The 20,761-nt window shown below is 44.9% G+C and overlaps 1 protein-coding gene across 2 annotated transcripts in view; it reads right to left on the bottom strand.

Moving 5' to 3' along the window:
• Positions 1-20,761, bottom strand: part of SLC24A4 (solute carrier family 24 member 4) — a 195,910-nt gene that overhangs the window by 8,591 nt on the left and 166,558 nt on the right. For both annotated transcript variants that reach the window (XM_005222242.5, NM_001193088.2), the window contains exons 13-16: positions 10,369-10,535; positions 5,044-5,158; positions 653-765; positions 249-314 (exon numbers count right to left, since the gene is read on the bottom strand). In XM_005222242.5, the coding sequence (XP_005222299.1) occupies positions 249-314; positions 653-765; positions 5,044-5,158; positions 10,369-10,535 (461 nt within the window). The remainder of the gene's footprint in view (positions 1-248; positions 315-652; positions 766-5,043; positions 5,159-10,368; positions 10,536-20,761) is intronic.

Raw genomic sequence — 20,761 nt, 5'->3', positions numbered from 1 at the left:
AGACTGGGGGTGGGGGGAACGTGTCTCCTACTCGCATCATTGAGGGGAGACAGACCGGGCAGGAAGAAGAGAGGAAATGTAAGTCCCTCCTTCTGGGGACTTCTCACCAGCTTAGGGAAAAGTGTAGTGGTGGATGCCAACATTCTTGGCACAAACTGTGTCTGGGGGTGTCTGTGAATTTATATGTTTTTTCATATAAGGAAACCACGTGTGTTTCAAACTACCATTCTAGAATTGTAAAAACTCACGGTGAGAGCGACGGAGCCCAGCAGCAATGCCACGGAGTAGACCAGACCCCGACTGTTGATCTTCACCTGGAGAAATAAACACACACGCCCTGAACCTCTGGGCTGCTCAGAGGCCCATCTGTTCTGGGAGCCCACTGCACTTGGGCTTATCCTTTCCCTCCTCTGGAAGCAACAGGTGGGTGTTCACAGCTGAAGCACCTGTGAGTTCCAGGCAAACACGGGCGGCCTCTTGCAGGCACCCCCAGGCTGCTCTGGACTCCTTTGCACAAAGCGGCTGCCAGCCTGCGGAGGAGACGGGGCAGCGCCCCCCCTGGAGCTCCTAGCTGCAGGGCCAACACCATGCTCGCTCCCTGTGAAGCACAAGTGCCCAGCATCATCTCACTAAGGAAGTGAGACGAACTTACCGTGGACCCATAATTAACAACCATGGTCTGCAGCCCCCACGGTATGCCGAGTCCCACGAGGATGTCAAACACGTTGCTTCCTATGGTGTTAGAGACCGCCATGTCACCAAGGCCTGCGGGGAACAACCGACAGGTTATTCCTAACCCCCAATACCTCAGAATTTATTCAGAGACAGGGTCTCTACAGGGCTTCCCTGGTGGCTCAGATGGTAAAGAATCTGCCTGTAATGCAGGAGACCTGGGTTCGATTCCTGGGTTGGGAAGATCCCTTGGAAAAGGAATGGCTGTCCACTCTAGTATTCTTGCCTGGAGAATTCTATGGACAGAGGAGACTGGAGGGCTACAGTCCATGGGGTCACAAAGAATCGGATAGGGGTAATGAGGTTAACATGAGGGTGAATCCTAATTCAGTATGATTGGTGTTTTCATGAAAAGCGGAAATTTGTGCACAGCCCTGCACACAGAGAGAACTCCAGCCGAACATGAAGACTGCCTCCTACAAGCCAAGGAGAGAGGCCTGGAGCAGACAGAAAGAACCATATTTTTCCAACAGCTTGACCTCTAGCCTCCAGGACTGTGGGACAGTCGGTTTCTGTTTTCCTGTCTCCCAGTTTGTGGTAATTATGGCTGCCCTAGGAAACTAACCCAGAGCCCTTCATTATTTCTCCTGCCAGGGGTGTCAGCCTGTGTTCTGGGATGACCCACTGTGTGCCTCTCCTTATTTGGGATGCCCACCTTCTCTGGGAGGGAGGGTGCCTTGTCCTCGATGCATACTTGTGACCCAGGCGATGGCACCATGTACTTGACCCGGATGACAGAGCAGCAGGTCTTAGGCCTGGTTGGTCTCCCAAGAGTGGACTCTTTGCCCCCAGCCAGACTAGAAGCATCTTAAAGGCAAGGGGCCATGTCATTACCTTCCCCCTCCTGCCCCACTATCCAGTCTCCTACCAGCCAAACAATCTTAGGAACTCAATAACTGAGAGGTACCAAAAGTTAGAAAACAAATTTTTAATGCTGGCTGAAATCTGTTCTAACCTGGCTCCCTAGCCCAAATTCAACACGACTGTCATAATCTGGCCACAAACATCCGTGGAAAGAACAAATCTGAAATGCACGTGCCTATAACCATAACGTCACCTTGGTCACTGAGCAGCTTGCAGAGACTCAGACCAGCAACTGGATGACCGCCTCACCTCTTTTCGACCACCTGCCCCCAGGTATTAGCCAGGCTACCTCCTCCCACCCTGTTGCTGGCATCCACTGACCTCCAGAGCACAGTGTCTCCCCAAGGGCCTCACAGCTCCCTCCCTGTCTGCCTGGGCACCTAACTGAGCGCCTTCAAAATCCTGGCAGCTTACTCCTACTGCGGCCAGTATCTCTGGGAAACCCGCCTTCCAGTCTCCCGGGATCTTGTGAAACAGGACCGTGCAGCTCCTGTTTTGGGCCAGCTAGTCGTCTCCCTGGTGAGGAGGCAGGCCCTAGCTGGATGGGTCAGGAGGAACCAAGGTGCCCGGGTCTGGGCAAGAAGAGTGAGCGTGTTCTCAGGTTGGATGCTGGGCTTTATGTGGGTGCAGCCCCCTAAGTAATCTTTCAGCAGCAATTCTCAGACTTGGAGAGCACACGACTCAAATTTCCATTCCCACCAACCATAGTCCAAGAGGGGTTCCCTTTTCTCCACACCCTCTCTGGCATGTATTGTTTGATTTTTTGAAGATGGCCATTCTGACCAGTGTGAGTTGATACCTCATTGCAGTTTTGATTTGCAATTCTCTAATAATTAGTAATGTTGAGCATCTTTACATGTGCCTCTGTGGCTATCTGTGTGTCTTCTTTGGAGAGATGTATACTTAGGATTAGGATTGACATATATATACTGTGTGTGTGCCCAGTTACTCAGCCATGTCTGACTCTGTGACCTCGGGGACTGTAGCCCATCAGACTCCTCTGTCCATGGGATTTCCCAGGCAAGGATACTGGAGTGGGTTGCCATTTCCTTCTCCAGGGGATCATCCCGACCCAGGGATCAAACCCATGTCTCTTGTGTCTTCTGCATTGGCAGGTGGATGCTTTACCACTGAGCCACCTGGGAAGCCCACGTATCTGTTACCATGTGTAAAATAGATAGCTAGTGAGAATCTGCTACAAAGCCCAGGGAGCTCAGCTCGGTGCTCTGTGATGACCTAGATGGGTGGGATGGGGTGGGAGGGAGGTCCAAGAGGGAGGGGACATACATATACACACAGTTGACTCATTTTGTGGTTTAGCAGAAACTAACACAACATTGTAAAGTGATTATACTCCAATAAAATATTTTTTAATGGACGAAAAAGAGCAAACAACTCGCTGGGGTCTTGCTGAAAAGCAGACTCTGGTTCAGTGGGGCTGGGATGGGGCCTGAGACTTTGCATTTCTCTCAAGCCGATGCTGCCAGCCTGGACCACATTATGGGCTATGAGGCTTTAGGGAGCCCAGGATGCAGTCTCTGCATGTTAGAGCTCACTGCACTGCTTCTGCCTCATGCAGGGGGCTCTGGGCAGAGGTTTCTGCATCCTCCGCCATAAAGAATCTATGTTTAATGTTGTCTGCGGGATCCTCTGTCACTCCCATCAGCATCACCCTTAGGACAGCTATATACTCCCACCCCTACGTCAGCCTTCCTCCATTTCTGTCTTTCTACATTTCACAGGAGCCACTCTGAGATGATACCCCACCTGTTCTTGTTCCTACAGAGCCCCTTTGGACTACACTGGGACCCTCCCCTCCAAGTTCTTAATCTTCTTGTATTATGACCCCTTTCCTGACCCACTAGCCTGGACTCCGAGGCCAGTTGTTTAAACGGCAGATTCTCTTGGCCCCTTGACCTTCCACTGTGTCCACCCAACCACCCCCAGCTCTGGATGAACTCATCTGTGTGTCCTGGGAGCTGGTACAACTCCAAATTCATGCTGGAACCCCACCCAAATTCACAACCCCGAATGTCAGCCAGGCTCTCAGGGCTTATTGGCTTTCCTTTTCCTCCCTGTACTGGGTTGAATAGCGGCCCCCACTTGTGTCCACCCAAAACCTGTGAACATGACTTAATTGGACAATAGAATCTTTGCAGATGTGATCCAATTAAAACGAGATCATACTGAATTAAGGTGGGCCCTAATTCGGTGGCTGGTATGTCTTTGGACACAGACACACACAGAGGGAAGAACAGCATGTGAAAACACAGGCAGACACTGGAGGGAGGTAGCCACAAGCCAAGGATTCCTGGAACCCCCTGAAGCTGGCAGAGAACAGGGAAGGATTCCTTCCCAGAGCCCCCAGATAAGTACAGTCCTGCCAACACCTTGACCTTGGACTTGTAGCCTCCAGGACCAGAGAATCCATTTCTGTTGTTTTAAGTCACCCCAGTTGGGGTACTTTGGTTATGACAGCCCCGGGAAATGAATACAGTCACCTCAAAGGTCACTCAGTTCAATTCCACCCCCCTCTGCTGCCGTCCCCAGCTGTCGCCTTTCTCCACGAGGCTCCAGCCTCCTGCCAAATATTCTCCCACCCTTCCCTTCCCCTCATTTCATCTTTTCTCAGGACCAATCAGCCAACTAACCAAGCTTTCTTTCATCTTGAAGAAATAAAACATTTTCCTCCTTTCTGAACCCACTTTCTGTTTGGACACTTCTCTCCCCTCCTGTCTCCTCTGAGATTTCACTCCACTATTTGCCCTTCCTGCCTCCCACACTTTCACACTGCTGTCTACGGAGGAAGGTCGGTAGAAGTTCAGGCATGGATGCTATCTCACTGGTAGCAAAGGAGCAGCAGAGGAAGGCTGGCTCTTCACAGCCCTTCTGTTCTGCCATCGAGGAGTATACCGCTGCTCCTTAGCCTGCTCACCCCCAAAGCACTTAGCTCCAAAGAAAATCCACCAAGCAAACCATAACTTTACATAAGTTCTAGAATTTGAAGAGGAATCAGAAAATAGTTGGAGACATAGGATATCCCCACTTGGCCTGCCTGGGATCAGAACATTAGTGCATTTGCTATAAAAATTCTGGGCTCCCACTCTGTTCAATCTCACTCACATTGGTGATGTCAGAACAACTTCATTTTTTTTTGGCAACACAGCTAGTGGGATCTCAGTTCCTGCAGTGAAAGCCTGGAATTTTAACCACTAGGGCACCAGGGAGCTCCCATCCACACAGATGCTTCTAGAGGCCTAGAGGAGGTGATCTTGGTAGTGATTCTCTCCATGGATGGAATGTATACCATGCTTTCCAGTCATCACTGTTTCCTCCACGGTGGGACTTGGTGACTACCAGTCCTGAGAGCTATGAACCGTAACGCAGGCAGGGGGATGGGCCCACTTGGCAATGCCGACGGCTGGGGGCCCAAGACACTATTCGTACCTTGTCTCGCCACAATCAAGCTGGCCATGCAGTCGGGGACGCTCGTGCCTGCTGCAAGGAAAGTAATGCCCATGATGACATCGGGGATCCCAAGGGTGTATCCAATAATAGTCACCTGCAGAAGAGGGGGGAAACATCAACTCACAGAGGAGCACCCCTGAAAACCCTGCTTACAACTCAGAGTTTTTAACTTTAAACATAGTACTCCTGCATCCAACAGAAAAATCTGGAATATGGTTTCTTTTTTTAAAACTGTCTTTTGAGTATTCTTTTTTCCAGATTACATGAGTAATCTGGGTTTACTGTTTTAAAAAGAAAAAAAGTCAAATGAAAGTATTAGTAAAAATCACCTACCATTTCTCAAGACCTTCAGACAACCACTATTAACACTTTTTATGAGCCAGTGAGTCTTAGACTTGAAAATGTAGGAAATCCTGTAGTGAGCTATTAAAATAAGACCCGCCAGGACCCACCCCCAGAGTTTCTGATTCAGGAGATCTGGGGTAAAGCCCAGGAATCTGCATTCCTAACAAGTTCCTATTTGGTTGAGACCCTGAGGCTACTGACCTGGGAACCACGTTTGAAAACCCCTGCTTTAGAATATGGGCTTCCCTGACAGCTCAGTTGGTAAAGAATCCTCCTGCAATGTAGGAGACCCTGGTTCAATTCCTGGGTCGGGAAGATCCCCTGGAGAAGGGATAGGCTACCCACTCCAGTATTTTTGGGCTTCCCTTGTGGCTCAGCTGGTAAAGAATCTGCCTACAATGTGAGAGACCTGGGTTTGATCCCTGGGCTTTAGAATATATTCTTGACCTTCTTTTTGGTGTTTGTATTAGAAAAAAATGAAATCAGATTATACTGTCAACACATATTTTGTGACTATATGTTTCACGCAATGATACAATGTGAGTATCTTGCCATCATAAATAATCATCTACAGTCTTATTTTACACTGGTGCGTGGATTCCACTGAATAGCTGTAAAAGTTCCTGTCCATCCATCACCGGTGGATAGGAAATGGCTTGTTTTAGTTCTTAAAATATCACCGTGTGTAACATTTACTGAGCACCTCCTATGTACCAGGTCCTTTCCATGTGTTTCACTTTCACAATCTCATCTGCTCTAGGCACCACCCATTACTGAGGGAGGCACCGTTATTTTGCCCAAGGAAACGATGGTCAGAGGGGGAGAAGTTACAATGCAGGTGGGCGTCAGGTCGCTGAGCAGCAGAGCAGGGATTCCAAGCCAACTCTTTCTGACTCTAAAGCCTGCACTCCAACCTTGCCATCATGCTTTTTTAATTGGATGATAACTGCTTTACAAAGTTGTGTTGGTTTTTGTCATTCAACAATGCAGATCAGCTGTGAGTGTATGTATGTGTGTGTTTTATATATATATACACACACACATACATACATAAGTACATATATATCCTCCCTCTGAAGCATCATGTTGTCTTGTGTGAACATCTCTGGGTTCTCATCTTACTATTATATCCTTAGGAAAAGTTCCAAGAAATAGAATCACTGGATTGAAGGGTATACAGGCTTTTAATGATCTTGAAGCATGGTCACATAACTCCTCTAATAAATGCCTGACACTCAGGAAATGGTGAGCAGCAGCTGAATGGAAAGCCCTAGAAGCACTTGGACAACCTCACTCAAAACACCCCTTAGATGGCTCACCTCCCCATCTAGAAAATGTGAACAGCAGGATCTTTCAGGGTTGTTCACATGTCAGCTGATGGCTCCAGTCCCAGCAAATGTTGGGTAAGCTAGTTTACTTCTCTGAGCCTCAGTTCCCTCATCTGTGAAATGGGCTTTTAAATGAGGATTAAGAGCAAAGATGAGGTGACAGTGCATGGGCTGCATGAGACATCCATAGATGTGTGTTTCCCTTCACTTTCAATTACTCATCTTGCAATCTATGGGGGCACAGAAAATGTGAATGATTAGCCCAGATGAAGTGTGCTTTCCAAGGGCAGAGCTTAGCCCTGGAATGAAGCCAGAGCTTGTGGACTAAAACAATATCCTTCTTAGGACAAAGCTTGCAGATGGGTTTGGAGATGCTCGACCCCCCAAAGACAGTGCTCAGTTCAGCATCGCCAGGAACTGGGCAGTGTGTGTGCTGACTGGCCTGCTCTGGGCTGTGCAAGGAGAAGACTGAGGACACAAAGCCACAGAGCTGATGTATCAGTGCTTAACCCACACTGACCAAGAGGGAGGTCTCCACAAGCACTGGCTGTGGCTGACATGTTCTTAATGGGTGATACCAGATGTCATAAGTATAGGAGCCTGGGTTATTATGGCAATAATGAAGATGCTTCCTTTGTTTTCCTTTCCTTATATCACTGGACTACCTGGCTAAGAAGCTGGAGGGTGGAAGGACAGAAGGAAGGCTCTATGTGTGTGCACACAATGGCAACCCACTCCAGTATTCTTGCTTGGAGAATTTCATGGGCAGAGGAGCCTGGCAGGCTATAGTCCATGGGGTCACAAAGAGCTGGTCATGACTGAGTGACTAACACTTGAACACACTCCAAGCATTCAGGACCAGAGATGCTACCTGAGTATGGCTTATCCTTGGACTCCAGCCTGGGGCCCTCTGAACTCCTGATGCTGAGGTTTCAGAAAGGGAAGCAGAGCCAAGTCCAGAGCTGGGCTGATGATCCACCTGACTTTGTTGAAGTCACACCTCCTCTTTGGTCCTCAGTATCCCCAGTTGGGCAAAGGTACTGCATCAGATGGCTTATTTTTGAGATTCCCTCCCTTTGGATACTGACAATCAAGAATCGTTTTCCCCAAAGCCTTAGGGGTGAGAGATGTGAAGGATGGTGGGCGTAAAAGATGGGCAGGTGAGACTTCAGTGCTCCCTGGCGCCCCCATGAGGAAAGTAAGCGCCTGGCCCCGGGCGTATCTTGCTTTCACAGAAATCAGGCTAACATGGCACTGTTGTCTTTACCACTTTCTACTGTGGAAACCACTCAATTACCCGAAACTGAGGCCAGCTGAAGTTCCAAATCACAGGTAAGAGTGCCGCAGCAAGGTGGTTCCTATGACTCTGGCCAAGCCACTGCCAAGACTCTCTTTTAAGAAGCAGGAATGGGGTTTGTAAGACAAGGCGAGGGGGATGGGAATGTTATTCAATGTCCTACCTCACAGCTAATTAATAGAACTGATTTCACAATACTGTTGTTTTCATTAATTAAAAAGAAGAAAAAATTTCACACATTCATTAATTTGATCTTCCCTAATTCTCACACCCACTCAAATGTCATGAAATACTTTTTTCACTTGCAATATTGTTTGTGGAATGCACTTTAGTAAAAGAAATTGCTGGATCCTTTTATCAAATGTAAGCATGGGCTGGCCTTTAACCCTACTCAGTAGTCATGTAAGGATGTGCGAGTTGGGCCCTAAAGCAGGCTGGGTGCTGAAGAATTGATGCTTTCCAATTGTGGTGTTGGAGAAGACTCTTGAGAGTCTCTTGGACTGGATGGAGATCAAACCAATCAGTCCTAAAGGACATCAAGGCTGAATATTCATTGGAAGTGCTGATGCTGAAGCTCCAATACTTTGGCCACTCGATGCCAAGAGCTGACTCATTGGAAAAGACCCTGATGCTGGGAAAGAGTGAAGGCAAAAGGAGAGGAGGGCAGCAGAGGATGAGATGGTTAGATAGCACCACCAACACAATGGATATGAATTTGAGCAAACTCTGGGAGATAGTGAAGGACAGGGAAGTCTGGAGTGCTAAAGTCCATGGGGGTCAGAAAGAGTTGGACACAGCTCAGTGACTGAACAACAACAACATCTTTGACTGTCATCCTTTTCGGTGGTGGGGGGAGTCTGTTAGTAGCTATTTGCAACTTCTTTTCTACATAAGAAAACACACACACACACCTTGGCATCTATGGGGATTTAAACCTCTATCTGAACAAGCTTGGAAGCAGTGTCGGCTGCACGTCATGGTGAACATAGCTGATCTTTACTGTTATGATCAATTTGCTATGTCGCTAGCTCACACCTGATGCCTGAACAGAACCCTTTCATCTCCCAATAACCTGCAGACAGTGGCGATCATGTCCATTTCGCAGAGGGGACAACTGTGGCTCATGGAAGCTGAGTCCCCTGTCCAGGTTTCATGGCTCCAGTGGGGAGAACCAGGATTCACAGCCAGTCCCATGTGACCCCACAGCTCTTCTTCTCCCGCCAAACTGTTCCTCTTGGGTTAAGAGCCTGTTGCCCGTGTGCCTCTGAAGCTAACACACACCTGTGCCCTGTGTGTTAGGTGGCACCAGGTGTTAGGAGGAGAGTGAAGTGGCTGCATGGATACTACTGAGGTGTGAGTGGCTTGCAGGTGAACTTCACAATAGAAATGCAGAGGTTCTGTACCCGCTTCTCTTGCTGTTCATGGGCTCCCCAGGTGGGTGAAAGGAAGAGGGGGAACCCCACAAGATGATATACAGAGTGAGAAGAAAGGGGCTCCTGTTTGGCCCCACCTAGCCAGTGAAAGGTTTGCCCAGGGAGCAGTCATGTGGGGCCAGAGGGGCTAGGCCAAAGCCTCTCTTCCTGGAGATTCTAAGAGCAAACTGAGAGGCCATTCAGGCGAGTGGTTGAGATCCTAGACTCTGGGGATCAATACCCGGGTTCTAATCCCAACTCTAGAATTCAGTAATTGTGTAACTAGTTGTGCAGTAGTTGTTAACTGCCTAACTAACCGGACAAATGACTTACTCTCTAGGCCTCAGGTTCCTCATCTGTGAAATGGGCACAATAAAACTGCTTACCCCATTGGGTGGCTGTGAGGACTAGAACAGTTTACCTAAAGTTTATATCTGTGCCTGGACATAGGAAGGGGGGACAAACATCCCTGGGCAGGGGCTATGGAAAGGGCCGCCTGGTGTTTGTCTCCCTCTGACTCCAGTCTCCATCACATTCCTCTATGGATGCTGAAAAGGAAGGGGGCCTAGTGATTAGCCCTCCAGAGCTCTTTCTAGAGAGTGTCTGCCATCCCTGCCACATTCCTCTTCCCATCACACCAGGGTGGCATGTCCCAGGCTGTCCATGTGAAGGTAACCTTCCCTCCCATGGACACTGTGGACCATGCTGTGTCTACCTGGGCATCCCCGATACACAGCACAGCTTCAAATGATTCTGCTGAAACCCCTTCCTGCTGAGAAATAAGCCAAGGTCTTTCAAGGTAGGGGAGTTGCTGAAGGTGATCCAGCAGTGCCTGCAGTCACTCTTGATCCTAGCTTTCCCACCTCCGGCAGGTGCCGGGCAGGGGCTGTCCGCACGGTCCACCCCCTCTCCCGCCACTCACCAGCCACACCATCAGGTAGGAGAAGACAGCGATCCACAGCGTGGCGATGACGAAGGTGAGCATGAAGAACTTCTCCCAGCGGGGCTTGCTGCAGTTGGGGATGGTGATGCACAGGAGGAAGATGAGCGGCCAGGTGAACACCCACTTGACTTTGTCCCCTCTTGCCTCTGCAGAGGGGTGGGGTGGAGCCAGAAGGGGGAGAAACACTAGGTTACACACCATCAGTCTACCTGCAGGTTTACTTTCCATGCCAAACAAGAAAATGCTACGAATATGACTCCCAGCAACGGACTCCACAGAACGCCACGCCTCCGGATTGTCAACCTGGAAGTGATCGCAGCAAAACGGTTGAGTGCTTGTTGACTGAATAACCACTGTCAGTCCAAATCCTTCATTTGACAGGGTGAGGAAAATGAGACCCAGAGCTGGAAAAATTTGTACAGGACAGCTGGAATGGGATGTTGAGTATGAATAGGCTTTGGAGTCAAACGTGCATTGGAATTCAAATGACCTTGAGCAATCCCCTCAACTCCACTTCCTCCTCTGATAATAACAGATGTAAGTGACAACCCAATAGTTGATGCAGGGAATATTTGCTACGTGAAGCAGGCATAATGCTAAGCATTTTGCATTTTAGTAGTTTTCTTCATCTGTTAAAAGGAAACAATACCTCTTTCTTGGTTGTTGCAAAAATGACATGATACAATGTATATAAAACAGCCAGCACAAAGAACTTGGCAAAGAAGGTGCTCTAGAAATCTCAGCTCATTTGCTCCAAGGTCATAAACTCCACCAGTGGCAGATGCAAGACTAAAAAGTGGTGTTCTGCTGACAGGTATGACCTCACTGACCCCTACCAAGGGAATCTACAAACAATTTAACTGAGGAGAAGTGGCCACTGAGTACAAGCATAGTGTAATTATCCTTAATAGGTGGCTTATCCTTAATAAGCCACTGGGTATTTTGAGCACATGCACGCTCAAAGCAGGCTTGTGGGTAATGCCAAAGATTTGGTGGAGGAAGGACCTCTGAAAATTCTCTCCTCCATAAAAGCAATGCAAACATTAGCAAAAATGGTCTGAGTCAACTTGTTTTAGAACTCTGGAAATTAACCAAAGCCTTGTAGCCATCCAGGGAGTGTTTATTTAAGAAAATAATCTGGGTAAAATTAAGAACAGTGAACTTCATAGAGTTTTAACTTGCCTTGTTTTCATTTTCTTTCATCAGCTTTGGAGCAGTCTTGAAAAACCAGTAGCCTGGCATCCACCAGAGGGGGAAGGACAGGATTAGAGTTCCTTCCAAGTCTGTTCCCAGAGGACTAGCATTATCTGACCTGTCTGCTGGCTTCCTGGAAGACCCTGCTTTCAAGGTGTCTTTATTTTACCTGAATCAGAGCTCACCCAGTATGAATAGCCTTTTCCTTGAGGGCATTTGTTGAAAACAATCAGAGACAATTATTGAAAACTGTGCTGCCTGCAGTGGCGGAAAACAGCTGGACAAACAATAGGTTAATGAAAAAGCTTAAAAGGAAAAGCTGGGAATGAGATATCCCTAGAGGACTTGGAAAAGCTCCCAGGTAGTTCTAGGAATACGAAAGTTCATAACAGGCGTAGGGCTGTTCCCAGGGTTATCTGCATTCTTAGGAAAGACTTGGCTTCCCAGATGGCTCAGTGGTAAAGACTCTGCCTGCCCATGTAGGAGCCGCAGGAGACGCGGATTTGATTCTGAGTCGGGAAGATCCTTTGGAGGAGGAAATCCACTCCAGTATTCTTGCCAGGATAATCCCATGGTCAGAGGAGTCTGGTAGGCCCCAGTCCATGTAGTCGTAAAGAGTTAGACAGGACTGGGCAGCTGAGCATGCAGGAAAGACTTGAGAACACCTTAATCTTTCACTTCTGCCTAACATTGAGACTCTGAGAAAACAAGAAGTAAAGGCTAAGGTGGAGTTGTAAACTGCCTGAGTGTTAAAGGCGTGCCCCCAAACACACACAGAACCCAGCAAAGAGAAGGAGACTTGTTTTGAGCCAGGCATCTAAAGAAATCTCTGTAATCATTAGCAGATATTTCAGGGGTCACACAACAAACAATATAGATTTTACAGAATTAGAAAAGTCACCAAACAAACAACAACAACAACAATAGTAAAGCAACAACAAACAGCCATGGGAATGGGAAGGAACCTGATTTCTTATTATTACTTCACGTTACATTATTTTAAATGTGCATTTTTATCAACAACAAATTATGAGACATGCAAAGAAACAAGATAATACAGCCCGTACACATGAAAACAGCAGCTAATAGAAAGTATCTCTGACATTGGATTTACTAGACAAAGGCTTTAAATCAGCTGTATTTAAAAATAGCTGATTTAAACTGTGCACAAAGAAGTTTTAAATATGTCTTAAAAATAAATGAGAAGTACAGGAATGATTTCTCATCAGAGAATATCATCAGAGAAGTAAAAACTATAAAAAGAACCAACAGAAAGTTGAGAGGGGTTGAGAGGTACAATAACTTAAATGAAAATTTCACCAGAGGGGCTCAACAGCAAATCTGTGTAGGAAGAAGAAAAATATCAATGACCTCAGAGACAGGTGAACTGAGATCTAGTCTCAGGAACAAAAACAGAGTAAAGAAAAATGAACTGTGTCTCAGAGACCTGTGGCACAGCATCAAACATGCCAATGTGTGCATATGAGAATATAAAAAAAAAGAGGAGAGAGAAAAGGGGGTAGGAAGAATACTTGAAGAACTCATGCTCAAAAACTTTGTATATCTGATGAAAAACATTCAAGAAGAAGACACCTTCTCAAGTTCACATGGAACATTCTGTAGGGTAGACCATATGTTAGGTCATAAAACAGGCATCAATACCTTTAAGTTCAGTTCAGTCACTCAGTCATGTCCGACTCTTTGTGACGCAGCACGCCAGGCCTCCCTGTCCATCACCAACTCCCAGAGTTTACCCAAACTCATGTCCATCTAGTTGGAGATGCCATCCAGCCAACTCATCCTCTGTCGTCCCCTTCTCCTTCTGCCCCCAGTCCCTCCCAGCATCAGGGTCTTTTCCAATGAGTCAACTCTTTGCATGAGGTGGCCAAAGTACTGGAGTTTCAGCTTAAGCATCAGTCCTTTCAATGAACACCCAGGACTCATCTCCTTTAGGATGGACTGGTTGGATCTCCTTGCAGTCCAAGGGACTCTCAAGCATCTTTTCCAATACCACAGTTCAAAAGCATCAATTCTTCGGCGCTCAGCTTTCTTCACAGTCCAACTCTCACATCCATACATGACCACTGGAAAAACCATAGCCTTGACTAGATGGACCTTTGTTGACAAAGTAATGTCTCTGCTTTTGAATATGCTATCTAGGTTGGTCATAACTGTCCTTCCAAGAAGGAAGCCTCTTTTAATTTCATGGCTGCAATCACTATCTGCAGTGATTTTGGAGCCAAAAAAAAGTAAAGTCTGACACTGTTTCCACTGTTTCCCCATCTATTTGCCATGAAGTGATGGGACCAGTTGCCATGATCTTTGTTTTCTGAATGTTGAGCTTTAAGCCAACTTTTTCACTCTCTACCTTCACTTTCATCAAGAGGCTTTTTAGTTCCTCTTCACTTTCTGCCATAAGGGTGGTGTCATCTGCATATCTGAGGTGATTGATATTTCTCCCAGCAATCTTGATTCCAGCTTGTGCTTCTTCCAGCCCAGCGTTTCTCATGATGTACTCTGCATAGAAGTTAAATAAGCAGGGTGACAATATACAGCCTTGGCATACTCCTTTTTCTATTTGGAACCAGTCTGTTGTTCCATGTCCAGTTCTAACTGTTGCTTCCTGACCTGCATACAGATTTCTCAAGAGGCAGGTCAGGTGGTTGGTATTCCCATCTCTTTCAGAATTTTCCACAGTTTATTGTGATCCACACAGTCAAAGGCTTAGAAGGATTTAAATCATGTAAAGTTTATTCTACAACCTTTCCACATTGGAAAGAAATTAGAAATTAATAACAGAAGGAAAACTGGAACATTTACAGATACGTAAATATTAAATAACACACTCCTAAACGACCAATGGTTCAAAGAAGAAATAATAAGGGAAATTAGAAAATACTTTGAGATGAATGGAAATGAAAAGAGAACATACCAAAACATATGGAATGCAGTGAAATCAGTGCTTAGAGATTTATAGCTATAAATTCCTATATTAAAAAGGAGGAAAGGACACAAATCAGTGACCTAACTTTACAACTTAAGAAACAAAAAACAGGCAATTAAGTCCAAAAAAAGAAGAAAGGAAATAATCAAGATTGAAGCAGAAGTATGTGAAATAGGAAAAAAATCCCAGAACCAATTAAATGAAAAATTGGTTCTTAAAAAGATAACAAAATTGACAAATCTTTAGATAGAGTGACCAAGAAAAAAAGAGAGAAGACTCAAATGACTAAAATCAGGAATTAAAGAAGGATTCCACCATGAGTCTTACAGAAATAAAAAGAATTATTAAGGAACACTATGAATAACTGTGTGCCAAAAAACTAGGTAACCTCGGTGAAACAGAAAAAACATTCCACAAAGACAGAAACAAACTGACTCAAAAAGAAAGAGAAAACCTCAAGAGACACATAGCAAGAAACTGAAATAGTAATCAGAAAACTTCCCTTAAGGTAAAGCCAGGACCAGATGGTTTCATGGGTATTTCCACCAAGTGTTTAAAGAAGAATTAGCATGAATCCTTTGCAAAGTTTTCCAAAAGATCAAGAAGGAGAGAACACTTCCCAATTTGCTCTATGAACCCAGTAGTACCCTGATACCAAAGCCAGACATTAAGAGAAAACAAAACTACATACCAATATCCCTTATGAATATAGATGCAAAAATTCTTAACATTCTGGCAAACTGAATCCAGCAACACATAAAAAGAATAATACACCAGTACCAAGTAGAATTTATCCCAGGAAGGTAAGGTTGGTTTGACATATGAAATTCAATCATAAACCACATTAACAGAATAATGAACGAAAAAGCACAATCCTCTCAATTGATACAAAATCCAACACTCTTTTATGATAAAACACTTAGCAAACTAGGAATAGAAAAGAATTTCCTTAGCTTGATAAAGGGCACCCACAAACACCCGACACTTCACATCACATTTAATGGTGAAAGGCTGAAAACCTTCAACAAGATGAGGATGTCTGCTCTTAGAACTTCTATTCAACACTATTTTGGAAGTTTGAGGCAGGAACAGTAGGCAGTTCCTCAATACGTCCCACAAAAATCTGTACTCAAATATATATAGCAGCATTTTTTCATAACAGCCCCAAAGAGGAAACAACCCAAATAACCATGAGGTTACAAATGGATAAACAAAATGTAGCATTTTTTTAAATAAAATAACAAATAATAAAATAACAAAATAAACAAAATCAGTGGAATGTTTTTATAAACAAAATCAATGGAATGTTTTTCATGCATAAGAAGGAATGAAGCATTGAAACTACATTGCATGGATGAACCTATAAGACACTGTATGAAATGAAAGAAGCTAGGACTTCCTTGGTGGTACAGTGGATAGGAATCTGTCTGCCAGTGCAGGGCCCGTGCAGCAGGGAAGACCCAGTATAGCCAAAAATAAATAAACAATCAAAAAATTATATGGTGGTGATGTTACACAACTTTGTGAACATACTAAAAAAACATTGACTTGTATACTTTGTAAGTATGAATTTTACGGTTGATAAATTATAGCTCAATAAAAAAGAAATTGCAAAGTAGGCTGGCAATAGCAGTTTTAGCTCTGAACACCTGTGCTTGAATCTTCCTAAGTCACTAAAATCGTATTTGCTAAGAAAAAACATCCAGTCTGTTTATGAATCAAGAAAATACGGTTAGCTAGAAATCAGCAAATTCATTCTAGATGCTACACCTAGAAAAACATCTATCTTCCCAGATCTTCCTCTACATACACCTTTCTGTATTTTGTAATCCTTGCACAAACAGAAGAAAGCTTTCCTAATTAGTTTGTCCAAAATTTCAACCCACATCCCAACTCATCCAGGCTGCCAGAGAAGGAGGGCATCCCCATAAATGACCTAAAACCCTGCATGTAAGGGAAGGATTTACTTTGGGGAATCGTAAACCTGGCCACTTCCAGGCAGGCTTAGGAGTGTCTTTGCAGGTACATATACATGCCACAGCAGAAGGATAATGTCTTATTTTCACAGGCACCGAATTGCATCTGATGTCAGTTTGCCTAGTACGGATTTCACATCTGGTTTGGACATCTGATCTGGCCCCACTCAGCTAGCAGGCCTCAAGGCCCACAATTGTTTACTAAGAGAAAATGCCCCATTTGACCTGTTCTACGGCTTTTTTTCAACTGTTGGATGAGGCCCATTAGTGGATGGGATTGTGAAATCAATTAAGTGGGTGGCATCTAGTATTCCCCTAAAAAGAAAAAAGTATTATAGCTACGGTATATAGTGAGTTAAATATTACTCTGAAGACTTCTGTTCCTTTTTATAGATATCCATGCATATGTGTGTGTGTGTGTGTGTGCGTGAGTGTGTGCGCAAGATAATTATTACTGTGGGTCATGGTCCAAGTGTGGAAAACATTCACAGTGATCATGCTGTGCCCCTTCCCTCCACCCCCACCCCCATCTTCCTCTGGCCTTCAGCGTCTACATTGTTTAATCAGGCACTGTAAGACACCAAACACAGAAATGATTGCTGTGGTTTCCAGGAGCGAATGCAAGGCAGGGTGAGCAGGCTTAGGATTGGCTCGCTTGAACAATCTCAGGAGGTTCTTGGGGGACAGGGCTGTCTCCAGTTATCTGGTACTTGACCATGGGTGATTAGGGTAAGGGAATAGAGCCTCCTGCAGTGAGAGAGCCAGATGGGACCCTGGTTGATCAGCACCAGGGAACAGAGCCTCCTGGCGTGTGAGAGCCAGATGGAGGCCGGTGATTCAGAATACTGGGCTCAGGCTTGGTTAGTCTGCAAATGAAAAGTGTAGTTCTGGATGGGTAGTTTGCTATCTCTAAGAACTGGCTAGCCGGAGCAATGCTAGGTTGTGCTGGGCATTTATTGTACTTGCCTGCCCAGCATCCATTCCCCCTTACTGGTAACAGCAAGCTAATTTTTTTTTAGGGAACTGACCCTTCACGCCACATCATTCACATGGTTTGGAGGGCCGACTCTACTTCCTAGCTCTATGGGTGGGGTGTGCGAGTCAAGCTTGGCTAACCGTGCATTCCATAAACACTTAGTGTGTTCATTCTCTGTGCTGGCACTATTCTGGGTTCTGAGAATCTACCAGGGCACAAGTCAACAACCCTTGCCGCTGAGTGGCTTACACAGGTTTGGGCTTGAGTGGATAACCCCTTTAGAGACCTGTGTGTGGATTTTGCTGAGAATCACTGTCTATAATATCCATTATCCCTTCCTCCTTGTTAACAGAACCTTATTTTGCTTTGGACAGTAGGTTCACAGCTAAAACCCTTAATTTCCTAGGCTTCCTGGCAGGAAGGAGTGGCCACGGAACAGTTCTGGACTATGAGATGTAAGTAGATGTCTATGTGGTGGGGTTTCCAGAAATGTGACTATCTTCCTGATAAGAAGAGACGGTTTATGGACACACCTCTTGTCCTTTGTCCTTCCTCCTTGTTCCTGCCTGGAACATGAACATACAAGCCACAGGAGCCACTTGGCAAACTTGAAGACAAAAGTCACCTGCTAAGGAGGGAGGAACGGAAATGGAACACCAATGGTATAACAGAGTACAAGACTCCCTAATCGCAGGACTTACTATGTGATTGAAAATAAACCCCTTGAGGTGAAGTCTTTGTCACTTAAATTTTCTGCTACATGCAGCCCAATGCAATCCTCAGTCAGCCAGAGGCACCACTTGTATGTACGCTGGGTTAACCCAGTGGGATATAAGCCTAGACGGCTGGTGGTCATCTTGGCCAGCTACCTGAGGATGAAGCTGGTGCAGGGGAAAGCCTTGCTGAGAGATGGACAGGGTCTTGCAGCCACTTGAGCCCAGTGTCAAGCTTTGCCTGAAGGTAGATTCTCCCAGTGAATCTGCCGCTGTGGGTCCTTTGGCTTAAACCAACCTGAGTTGGATTTCTGTAACATCAAGCCTAGACTAATTTATGGGGCAAAGTGATAAGAGTTTGGGGGTCTACAGGGTGACAGTGTTTATCCTGAGGGACACTCCTCTGACAATGAGTCCCTCCCTACCACCACCAGCTGCCATCCTTCAAGTGCAATGTCGAGGGTATCTGAGAGACACTCACTGTGGACTCTGATGTGCAAACATAAGCAAGAGAAAGAAGAGCTGCTGGTGTTTCTTTCCCTCTTAGATTTCTTTTTTGAAGCAGGAAATCACAATTATGTGAAAAAAAATCTTTACAAATGAACTCTAACAAAACAGATGGCTAATCATACTGGTGCAAAAAATTAAGAACAGATGCAGTTGCTAATGAAAAACTTCAAACAAAATAATGTGGACAATTAACTACCTAGAGTGGTTAACTTGTGGTATGAGGGGGTGTGTGCTACTGGATGAAGTATTCATGGGTGGTAAACCAGGAGTCTTTACACGAAAGCATAGGTCTAAGACCAGTGGTTCTCAAACTGCAGTATAAATCAGAATCCCCTGGAGCTAATGATTGGGCAGCTTTGGAGTTGGCGGGCGAGGTGGTTCACGAATTTGCATTTGTAACAAGTTCCCTGGTGCTACTTTTGCTGCTTATCCAGCTTGAGAAACACCATTCTAGATTGACTCGATTTAAAAACTGAGATAATAAAGATATAAAATTCACCACTTTTAAAGTGTATGATTAGGTGGTTTTAGTATCTTAGAAAGTGAAAGTGAAGTCGCTCAGTCGTGTCCGACTCTTTGCGACCCCATGGACTGTTTGTAGCCTACCAGGCTCCTCCATCCATGAGATTTTCCAGGCAAGAATACTGGAGTGGGTTGCCATTTCCTTCAGGCTATATAATTTTAGAAGATTTTCAGGATCCTGAAAAAAAAACCCCTCCCTATTACCAATATTCCCCATTTCTCTTCCTCTCAAGCTCTATGAGTGATCTACCCTCTCTCTGTAGATTTGCCTATTCTGGACATCCTATATACCTGGAATCATAGTATGTGGCCTTTCATGCCCAGCTTCTCTCACTTAGCAGAATGTTTTCAAAGTTCATCCATGTTGTAGCATGAACAGTGTCTCATTCCCTTTTATGGCCAAATAATATTCCATTATATGAATATATTATATTTTGTTTAACCTGTTAATCACTTGGATATTTGGATTATTTCTACTTTTAAGCTACTATGAATAATGCTCTTATGAATATGTATGTACAAGTTTTTCTGTGGACATATGTTTTCATTTCTCTTGCATATGTAACTAGGAGTTATAACTAGAACTGATGCGCCGCACAGCATGGTGCAGTATGGACATGAGTTTGAGCAAACTCTGGGGGGGACAGGGAAGCCTGGCGTGCTGCAGTCCACTGGGTCGCCAAGAGTTAGGACACAGCTGAGTGACCGAACAACAACAATGGTGACTTCACATTTAAGCCTTCCAGCCTGGTTTCCAAGATGCTGCACCATTTTACATTCCCATCAGCAGTATATGAGGTTTCCGATATACCCACATCCTTGCCAACACATTAGTGTTGTCTCTCTTAACTATAGCCATTCTACTGAGTGGTGAGTGGTATCACACCGTGGTTTTGATTTGCATTCCCCTGATGACTAATAACGGTGAGTATCTGTCATGGATTTATTGGCTATTTATAAATCTTGGGAGAACTGTTGACTCAGATCTTTTGCCCATTTTAAAGGCTGGGTTGTCTTTTTACTGTTGAGTTCTGAGAGTTCTATAGCTCTCTATATAGAACTATATATTTCTGATACTAGATCCCTATCAGAAATATAATTTACAAATATTTTCTCCCATTCCAGGAGTTTTTCAACTTACTTCATAGATCCCATAAATCCCATAAGGTTTTAATTCTGATGAAGTCTGTTTTTTAATTTTCATTTTTTTGGCTACTTCTGCTATTGATATATATAAGAAACCATGGTCACAAATAACGTACACCTATGTTTTCTAAGAGTTTCATATTTTTAGCTACTACGTTTAAGTCTGTCTCATATTAAGTTTCATATGTGGTGTGAATTAAGGGTCCAACTTCTTTTTTAAAAAAATATGGCTATCTAGCTTTCCTAGCACCATTTATTGAGAAGACTATTCCTTCCCCCATTGAATTATTTTGGCACCCTTACCAAGAATTATTGATCTTTAAGTTCTTTTTCTTTTAATGCTCAGTTGTGTCCAACTCTTTGTGACCCCATGACTGTAACCTGCCAGGCT

The sequence above is a fragment of the Bos taurus genome, chromosome 21, assembly GCF_002263795.3.
Source record: "Bos taurus isolate L1 Dominette 01449 registration number 42190680 breed Hereford chromosome 21, ARS-UCD2.0, whole genome shotgun sequence".
Taxonomy (NCBI): Eukaryota; Metazoa; Chordata; class Mammalia; order Artiodactyla; family Bovidae; genus Bos; species Bos taurus.
Note: the sequence above shows the minus strand (reverse complement) of the source record. Positions and strands in the feature narration are given on the sequence as shown.